The sequence below is a fragment of the Synchiropus splendidus genome, chromosome 8 (assembly GCF_027744825.2).
Source record: "Synchiropus splendidus isolate RoL2022-P1 chromosome 8, RoL_Sspl_1.0, whole genome shotgun sequence".
Lineage (NCBI taxonomy): Eukaryota > Metazoa > Chordata > Actinopteri > Syngnathiformes > Callionymidae > Synchiropus > Synchiropus splendidus.
In genome coordinates this window covers 10,353,811-10,363,609 of record NC_071341.1, presented here as the reverse complement: position 1 = coordinate 10,363,609, position 9,799 = coordinate 10,353,811, and the positions used below count along the sequence as shown (strand labels likewise).

General features: G+C 43.9%; 2 protein-coding genes across 2 annotated transcripts; one reads left to right on the top strand and one right to left on the bottom strand.

Annotated features, from left to right (window-relative positions):
- The first annotated feature begins 215 nt into the window (after positions 1 to 215).
- Positions 216 to 2,349, top strand: si:dkey-243k1.3 (endonuclease domain-containing 1 protein-like). The gene is made up of 6 exons (XM_053873350.1): positions 216 to 290; positions 542 to 634; positions 695 to 795; positions 1,029 to 1,143; positions 1,532 to 1,688; positions 1,759 to 2,349. Exons 2-6 carry the CDS (start codon positions 554 to 556, stop codon positions 2,148 to 2,150), a joined length of 846 nt encoding a protein of 281 aa, XP_053729325.1. The 5' UTR covers positions 216 to 290; positions 542 to 553; the 3' UTR covers positions 2,151 to 2,349.
- Positions 2,350 to 3,265: 916 nt separating this feature from the next.
- On the bottom strand, positions 3,266 to 8,409 carry LOC128763420 (TRPM8 channel-associated factor homolog). Its single transcript, XM_053872201.1, has 11 exons — positions 7,778 to 8,409; positions 7,317 to 7,536; positions 6,956 to 7,247; positions 6,125 to 6,426; positions 5,862 to 6,036; positions 5,701 to 5,795; positions 4,937 to 5,147; positions 4,399 to 4,635; positions 4,104 to 4,327; positions 3,915 to 4,028; positions 3,266 to 3,508 (listed from the first exon to the last, which is right to left on the bottom strand). The coding sequence occupies exons 1-11, from the start codon at positions 8,407 to 8,409 to the stop codon at positions 3,266 to 3,268; spliced, it is 2,745 nt and encodes a 914-aa protein (XP_053728176.1).
- Positions 8,410 to 9,799: the final 1,390 nt, after the last annotated feature.

Below are 9,799 nucleotides of genomic sequence, written 5' to 3'. Positions count from 1 at the left end.
CAGGTTTGATAAAAGATTTGATGTCTATTAAATAATGTTGTGACCGCCTCAGTTCCCAAACACATTCTGATTACCTTCAGCCTTTGCCATCATTTCTGTAGGAGCCATTCTTCCTTTGTTCTCTTAAGCGAGAGTCAGCCGAGTGTGACGTATGAACGCACACACATGCACAAGCACAGGCTGTGCTTCAACAACACGTGTTCAGATAAAAATGCGTGGAAAACTGAAGCAGAAGCTAAATATAAAAGTCAGCTTTGCTGCGTTGTTGACAGCAGACGTGGAAGCAGCAGGTGAGTGCAAATGAGGACACATTTCTATGCAAGGTCAAGTGCATTTAAAGTTTGGATTATGCTTTTTGTTTTTTTTTTCCTATTTGAATTTTATGTAAATCTAGTTCACTTTATAAAGTAGACTGTTCCAATCATCACACTTTTGAATCTGGTAGCTTCTCTTACAATTTTGTTTTGTTAAATGTTTTTGTTGCCTGTGATGTTGTCCAATGTTATGTTATAGGAAGTGTTTGTGTTTTTTTCAAACATAGGTTTGATCCAAAATGGCGGGAAGTTTGGTCACTCTGGTCCCTCTCCTCTTAATCCTGGCATTAGCTAATGCGGATGTGGTGGAACAATTTGAGGTTTGGCCTTTATTTACTTTTGGATTTATTTATTTTTTTCTGAAGTACAAATCTCTCCAGGACATCCCAGACTGCATGAAATACTTCTACATGGAAAAAGTGCCAGAGTGGGGCGTCTCTACCTTTGGTGCTGCCCGCCTGTGCCAGCGCTTTAACAACAGGTACCAAAATTTGAACCAAAAAAACTTTCAGAAGCTGCAGCCTCCACCAAGCAGCTCATTTCAATTATCATTATTTTCCAGTTCAACATCTCTTGAAAACAGCATTGAAATGTGTTCATAGCATTTTCATATATCTTGTTAACAGATTGGTGCTAACAAATACAGTACTGTACATAACCATCATGGCTGAGGCCATCATGTTTTGACCTGCGTCACTGAATTTGTGTGTGCAGGTATCACTTTGCCACACTGTACGACACAAACCATCGCATTGCTGTCTACTCTGCATATAAGTTCGAGCCCAGCAATGGAGGAGGCAGAGAAAAGAGGTGGTTTGTTGAACCACAGGTGAGTATTACGTCTGAACTAGGCAAAATATGCAATATATCTGAGCACCAAAATGAGCAGTAGTACATCTGTAACTCAGTCTGTACCAACTCCTCCAAGACAAGCCCATCCCATTCCAAAGAGGGTGACAATTTTCCACCCTGCCTCCATTCTCCTCTTCGCCTCTCTAGGTCTCTATCCATAGATGGCTGTCTAATAGTTGCACTACTTTTCACTACATCTACTCTGTTATCTTTACTCTTCATCCTCACATCCATCTGAAAAGTGTTTTATTTTAGCACATTTTGGTCTACAATATTACCTCTTCTCAAATGTCAAAAGTCAAAATGTAAATCCATTGCACTGACACACTACACCAATAGTATGAGGGTTTTATTTCCTGCTTTAGTTGGTCAATAAAAACTGGCAGGCAGATATGAGGGACGGATACTGGCTTGGAAAGGAGAATCCCGGTGTGTACTTGGGAGAGAAACAGGCTCTGAACGAGGACTACACTCATTCTGGTTTTGACCGTGGACACCTGAATCCTAATGGCCACCATGCAGGTATTACTTTGTTATTATAGCCACTGTATTAATGACTAGACTGTGTTTACCTCCTACATTGTTCTTACAGTTCCAGGTCGTAATGCCACCTTCACCTTGACCAATGTGATTCCTCAAAACCCGAAACTGAACCAGAACTCCTGGAGGATTCATGAATCCCAGCTCACTGACCTCTTTAGAGAGAAGTGCTCACAGGCTTATGTGTTGGTCGGTGCGATTCCCTCTGCGAGCAACTGGATCATTAAGAACGGCGTGAGGCGGGTCAACATCCCAGATTACATTTGGAATGCCTACTGCTGTCTGGACAACAATGGGAGGCCTGTTCAGAGTGGAGGAGCAAAAGCAAGGAACACAGAGGACAACGTGGTGGAGCGGCTGTCCCTGGAAGACTTGGGAAGCTTCCTTCAGCAGTTCTCAAATAAACCAGCGGGGGCGCTGTTTCACAACAACTGCAGAGCCTAATAGAATTCATGGAGGTCTCAAATTAAAACATGGCAACAGTGCATCCATTCAAGAGCTGAACCAATATATATATTTTGTAATTATCGGCCCAAAATTGTCCTTGTCAGCATGAGGTTGCCGTCTCCATCCCTCAAATAAAGGTATAACAGAAGTATTGGTGTCTGCAATAATACATTCACACCATCATCATGCTTAAAACAGCACAAATCGTTTCGGTTTGGAAATTTGTAATGACAATTTTTGGATTCTCATGGTGGAACTGGCTGCACCTGTATGTTCTCCTGATGATGGGAGCAATGCATCTTCAATAAAAATGACTCAAGAACCAAGGTCAGAATCGGGCTTAGTGTGCACACACAGAATTTTTAACTGGCACGTAGATTTTAGTCAAAAACAAAATAGGGATAAGTACTTTTTAAAATAGCTTTTTATGCAACAAAATAGAAAAACTAATGGTAAGTATCTAAAGCAGACTTGGGCAATTCAATTTCCTAAGGGGCCAGGTTACATATTTTGACTGTTGAGAGGGTGTTGTTATGAAATTACACTTCAAAAATGCACAGAAAATGTTGGTTTGTTGTGTTTGATTTTATTTGAACCACATTCCATTTAAAGATTCTCAATGCGCCCCATACATTTCAAAATCTACTTTCAATTCTGATTTATTTTAAGGAACAAGAAATACTCGGAAAGGAAAAGACAAACGAGAAAAAAATAATCAAACCAGAAAGTTATGTTTCAGTTGCATCATAATGAACAAAAAACAACGTACAAGACAAACATGTCAGAGACAATGACTCCAGGAGGGGCACATAAATACAGTCAAAGGGCTGCATTTGGACCCCGTGCCACACTTTGCCCAGGTCTGATCTAAAGTACAGATTTTAAATGCAAGTGTTGATTTATTTTCCATTTTATATCCATTCACCATGATAATCAGGACCAAACACCATCTTTGTGCAATAGCATTAACCCTGTCGGGGAAGTTGTTTGTTTTAAGCAAGCCATTCATGTAACTCTTCTGATGACTATGACGCTAGCTTTTACTACTGTATCTTAAAGCCCCATCACCAGAAAATCCCCGGTTGATATACTCAGCAGAAGGAACCAGAGCTTTACATGTACTGGACCATGGGATGGTCATTCCAGGGCGGCAGGCTGGAGAGCTTCTTCTCCGTCGTGGAACATATGGGCCAGCTCCAAGCTTTCATGAACCCACACAGATTCATCCCCACGGCTTCAGAGAAGGTCTCAGTGTAGAGGTTCATCTTCTCATTTTTGTCAGTTGGGAAGCGGGTCATCTTGTGGTAGGCACCGAACACCTTCTTGAAAGCATTCCATCCAAATTTTTCCTGGAGCTACACAGAAACAGAAACTTTCATTGTGTTTTACGTTTCCGTACTTTGAAAATACCCAACCACGTCAGACGCAGCCATTAGTTTTGCAGTCCCTTTCAAGTGCTTTACAAAGACAGAAAAAGAAAATACAAAACTAAACATCCATATTTCTCATGATTGTCTCATGAACACATGCTCTAAAGCAGAGAATCTGAGAGGAAATGTTTTTATAAACTTTTTTTTAAATTTATTTCTAGCATTAGCCAAGAAGGTTCTGTCTCTCTCTTCATCTATTTGTACTGTATAGAATAGCTCCTCTTCTCTTCACTCCTCCCTCCGTCACCCTCAGTTGTACCCACTCAACTCTGAATGAGACAGCCTTGCTACAACTTAGCTCAATGTTGAATGGATTCAAATGCAGTTCTACCTGCAGATATGTCTCCAGGGCAATAAAGTAGTTGTAGTCATCCAGTCTTTTTCCTCTTCTGACAAATTTCTCAATGTTGGCCTTCCTCCTTTCTGGGGTCAAGTCCCGATAAGCCTGGATGGCATGAAAGTATGATGACATACATGACATATTTTTACCAACTTACAGTAGCAGAGGAGGTGGACTCACCTGAGCTCTGGGGATCTTCAACACTTCTTCGTGCACATAGACGCTCCAAATGTTGCAGGTGGCCTCAGTGGTGTGGTATTTAAACTCCCAGCAGTCTCTCTGCTGGTTGTGGCCGAGTTCGTGGATCGGAGGCCACAAGCCTTTGGTCATGATGTGATCGATGCTGGTCACCTGAGGGGCTGCGACATAAAGTGCCATGATGGGGTACCCAGCATGCATCACACCTGGAGGAATAGAAGCATGGTAATGAATGCTGAGAAATAAACCCGTGACACACACTAGTAGTGGACGGTACCGTGAGTAATCTGGACCTCTGTCACAAATCTCTCTTTGCGGGAGAATTTTGGTGAAGTGGCAGCCAGATCAGCGACGGCCCTCATGATGGCGTTCCATAACGCAGCCAACTCGTCTGGCTTGTCCAGTTCACGCACAACCTCAGAAGGTACTGAGAAGATGATGTTTTCGAACTCCAGCTCGGCCCAGGGAGCCGGGGCTGACCGAAGCGTCAACCACTCTGCTTCTGTGGTGACGCCTGAAGGGGGCAGAAGGGAAACACTGAGCGACTCCTCCTTACCAACAACATAAAATAGTAATGCCCTAGTGTTATGGCCTGGTATTTTTTTTCATATTTTGTGTGGTAGTGCTGAATATATATATATATATATATATATATATATATATATATATATATATATATATATATATATATATATATGTTATTTATTTTTTTTGGAATCAAAATGCAACTCTGCCCGAGAGTCTACATTTTGAAATAATCATGCTATATGGTAATATATGGTAATAGCAGGGTCATAGTGACCATCGTGACTCACCAAATTTATAGTACGGCGCCTGCACAGCCACCTGCACTGTGATCTCCACCTGGTCCATTCGGGTATGCGGTGGGGCCATCAGGTAGATGAGCCCTCCATACATGTTGGACACCGTCATCATTTGTGCCTTGACATAAATCCGCTCACAAACAATGGGCGGCCTCTTGAGCAGGTCTTTCTTCAGAAAGTCTGTTTGACACCCGATTAGGATCTGAGTCAGAAAGGGATAGAACATGTATGTTTTTAGACTGTAAACCAAAATGTTTAGATTCAACTGAGCCCATTACTATCACTTAATTTCATGCTAATATTTCTTTTGCCATTTTCTTTTTAATTGAACACAAAGCTAAAAGACAAAACTGTCATGAGCTCTGGGTGAAATATATACCATATGTTTTGAGGAACCAAGTAATGGACCTATTCAGTTGCACAAATTAATTTTTTTAATAACTCAGATTCCCTTGTCAAAAATACCTTCTCCAGTTACCCAGGGGTAATATATGGCCAACCAGGAGACATACTGTAGTCTAGCCACTCCAGGGCCTCCCTAGCAGCAGAACATGCTAAGGGGTATCGCCCCAGGTCGTGTGATCTAGATTCTGGACTGGAGTCTCCTCGTTCTGTCTCTAAAGAAGAGACTAAAGCGTCTATGGTAAAACGTCTTACCCCTATGGTAAGACGTTCCTCCACTGTTATTATTACGTTCCTATGCTATTATTATTACTATTCAAATGAAACACAACTGTTAGACCGCAAGGCCATACCATCCAGTTCTTGTTGACGATCTGCTCTGGTACAACTATGGAGGTCTCCAGACAAGGCGTGAGGTAAAGTCCAGTGCTGATCATCTCTGATCCACCTGAAGCACAATAATGATTTATCATAAGTCCATAAGACATAAGAAATGGCAATATATCCTCCTCACCTGCGGTGTTCACATCCAACGTGACTTTGGTGTTGTGGACAACAGGCAGTGAAGGGATGCTCTTGATGAGGTGAGGCAGCAGCGCATCACGGTCGGGGTAGACTCTGTACAGTGCCGCTCCCACGTGCAAGAGGGCGTGGGCTTTGCTGCCCGTCACCGGGGTGCTCTCACTCATCTGCCAGTAAACAGAGAGCCACATCACTGAGACGACAACAACAACAAAAAAAACAGATGATATTGCGAAGAATAAGAAAGCAGCCTGCCTGAGGCATCCCACATGTCTTCACCAAGTCGGTGAGAACATCGAGCACATGAGAGTAGGAGGCACAGTGGTGAGCTTCCATCTGCAGGAAGGCCGCACAATCAATTCCCAGCTTTTTGAGGTTTCCCTCCTCAAACATGGAAAGAGGGGATCCGTGTGTGGCGTGAGCGACAAAGCGGTGGATCATGTGCCGAAGGTGGTAGGTTTCCTTGATGTCCCGGCTGGGATCAGGAACCGGGTAGACGGTATTACGAATGGTGCCACTCATGAAACTCATGCCCATATTGTACATGAACTTGTTTCCTGATGGAGAGACGTAGAACGTTTACAATTTTTGGATGGAACCCAAACCTCACTGAAGCAAATGCATGGCATACAGTACTGTAAATAGCCTGTTCTCTCCGTCACATTCCAAACATTGATACTCAAGTCCTACACAATGGCTTATCTTGTTGATCTGACATTGGGTGTTGACTGATGATCATGACAGATGCCACCGCAGATATTGGGCTTGTACCGTAACGTACATCACCACCTCAATAGTCAATCCTAACATAAGGGGTTCCGCTGGTTTGGTTTTTTGTCATGGGCTTTCTGCTATATCTGTCACCAATAATGGCGGACTCTCACATGCCTTAGTGAGCCAATGTGAACCCATATTAGGAAGCTGCTTGCCAGATCTACACTTGAATGCAAGGTCCTCAGTCAAAAAGTCTAACGCTCGCTTCGATGGTGATACACGGATGCTTCCGTGGAGCCCTTGAACAGACAGTCGATGGACTTCATAGAATGTTTTGAACATGCAGTTGCAGAGAGCGCTACAAAACCGTACCTGGATAGTCGGTCAGGACGTTCTGCGACTTGTTGGTTTGCGCCCAGTACCAGCTTTGCCCTGCAACCAGCAGCCCTCCTCCCTCTGCCACGAACTCCTGTAACTCTTCTGCAATGTCATTAGTGTAGGCTTTACAAACGTACACACTCAGGTCTTTCCTGAGGTCGGTCTGCTGACAGTTGATCCCAGATTTAGCGAAGAGGCTGTACGCATTTGGAATAGCGACTCCGGTGATACCATTCCGACCTCTGTCCAGCCAGGTCATTACATTCTTCCACAGAGGAGCCAGCCACTGGAGTGGAGCACAACAGTGTCATTTTTTATACATGCCAGTACACAATTCCTTTATAAATATGCTCACCTCAATCGCAAGCAGTATGTCATGAGTGACCACAACGACTCGACCTTTGCCGTAGTACGCTCCAGCCAGGAACGTCCTTCCATCTGGGGTGGCACCAATGGGAAACGCAAGCAAGCCATGAACCAAAAGTTCACATAGAGTCATCTTATCGACCTTGAAATTGAACTCAGAAATGCCCTGAAGCAAGACCTCCAAGTCATCCTTGAAATTCTCCCTGACTCTGTAAAGGAAAATCAGAAAGAGAAGTGAATTAAAAGAAGCAACTCACATTTCCACTGACTCATAAGAATGTTCTTATTAAATTATTTTGCAGTCTCAAAAAATAAACAAAATAGTCCCTGGCAGCAAAATCAGAAACGCCCTGGGAATCACTGTGATGCATGTGATACAACACTACATTTCTCAGTTTAAGAGAAGCATCTCTTGTGAATAACACCAAATGAGAAAACTTGAGCACTGACGCAAGCGACTTCCAGGAAAACGGGATCTGCGGCTCCACGGACAGCGGCTCCACGGCAGCATGATATCGGGAGAAGTAGATCCCGGCCACGCTGGACACCTGGTTCCCCACAAAATGAAGTATGGTGCTCTTCCCACGATTCTTGTAAGCCCAGCTCCAGGCCTGCCCGGCAATCAGAATTCCTCCGCCTTTCTTCAGGAACTCCACCAGCTCTTCCGCTTCTCCATCGACTGAGTAGGCTTTAGCCACGAACACACCCAGCCCCAGGTCCTTGCTGAAACCACTCACAACTTTAGCCGGGATGCATGACGCGTTGAGGTTATCGGCGACTTCCTGGATGGTTTGGTGGACTCCCACCAGCGGGTTGTAGGGACCATCACCCTTGAGCCAAGCCACCGCGTTCTCCGTCAAAGTGGGGAAGGTGGTCAGGTACCCTTCGTGACCCAGGACAACAATTCTGCCAGCACCATACGTAGAGGCAGCCATCAGGATTTGGCCATGGCTGTTCATCGCCAGTGGAAAGGCCTTATCTCCGATCAGATCGAGAACACTGGGAACATAAGGACCAGTGATGTCCAGCTCATTCAAGCCCCTCATCAGAGACTTGTAGGCTTCGTCGCGTTGGCTCGACATGATGAGAAGATTCGTGAACTTTCAGTAAAATCTGTAGTGCAGAGTGAAGAGAGCAAACACAACTGCAAAATTTCAAATCAAGTTCACAGCTCACAGTGTACAGGAGACATGGTTACCTGAAAATATCTTCTGTCGCAGCTCTTTAGTAGGGAGTCGAGTTCCAAGCACGAAGAAGCTTTGTGAGTGGAGAGAAAGTGGACGAGAGGAGTTATAAAGGATCTCTGCATTGAGAGGAGGGACTTGAGCATCACAATGTGTACTTAAAAGATTATGCCGAGAGAACACACATAATTGTATCGAATGGTTTCCAGAGTCAATCTTTCATCGAGGTGTTAGGACTGCTCAGACAAAGATACACCCTGTCTGGGATTGTGCAGCGAACTATTTGTCTCAACACCTGTAACCTGTATGCACTATTGGGAATTTTGTGCAGCAGAAAGAACTTGAAACAAACAAATGCTGTTTTATGACGTGCAGCTGCGGGGTCTGGATGTTTTTATGTGGCTGTCTGTGGGTTCATTCTCTGGTTCCAGGACTCCGAATGGCTTATTTATTTATGTAACGTCCGTTTATATAATTTCTCTGGCAGGATTTGTGTCGGAACTTGTCTAATTCATTTCCAAATCAACATCTGTGATGTAGACACATTTTTAGACTTAGTGGTGATGCAGTCAACAAGGTGCTGAGTAATACAGTTGTTTTGAATCATACAGCTCTGTGGTTTAACCGGGTGTTTGCCTATGTGCTGCTCAAATATGCTCAATGTAGAGCAACACCAGTGCGGTGGAGAGGGGCGCCGCATTGAATGGATGACAGTGGCAAAAGATGGTCTTTCAATCGTGAGGTACAACTGTAAAATTCCAGTGTCCGCCAAGGCTTGGTGTTGGATGACTAGCTCCTTATGGTAAAACAAGAATGATGTGGATTTTCTAAGTGAAAAGAGTTTTCTAACTGTCTCTGTGTTAGTAAAATAACTTGAAATGTTTTGCATCCTAAATGTTCAAAACGCTTCACAGAACAGATGATTTGATGTGGGTAGTGTGGATGGTTTACCATCTGGATCCGGGAGGACGTGAAGGGTTCTTCACCGACTTGTATGGCTTGCTAGCTCATGCGGCACGCTCCATTCTGCACAAGCGCAAAGTGGAAACAACATACTGTTACTGCTTTGCATTTGGTGGCATGTTCTGTTCAGGTTCCATTCTGGCGTGGAGGTTTACCTTTTGATGTGAACCAACCAAATTGTATTAGTGTGTGTGGGTGGGTGTGTATTTAAACTTATCTAACCTTGTGAAGACCAATTTGGGTCAAAACACCTCCTTGTGGGGCCATTTTTGGACTTCAAAGTTTGGTTTGGTCCAGTTAAGGTGAGCCATTTGTTTTGGATGTT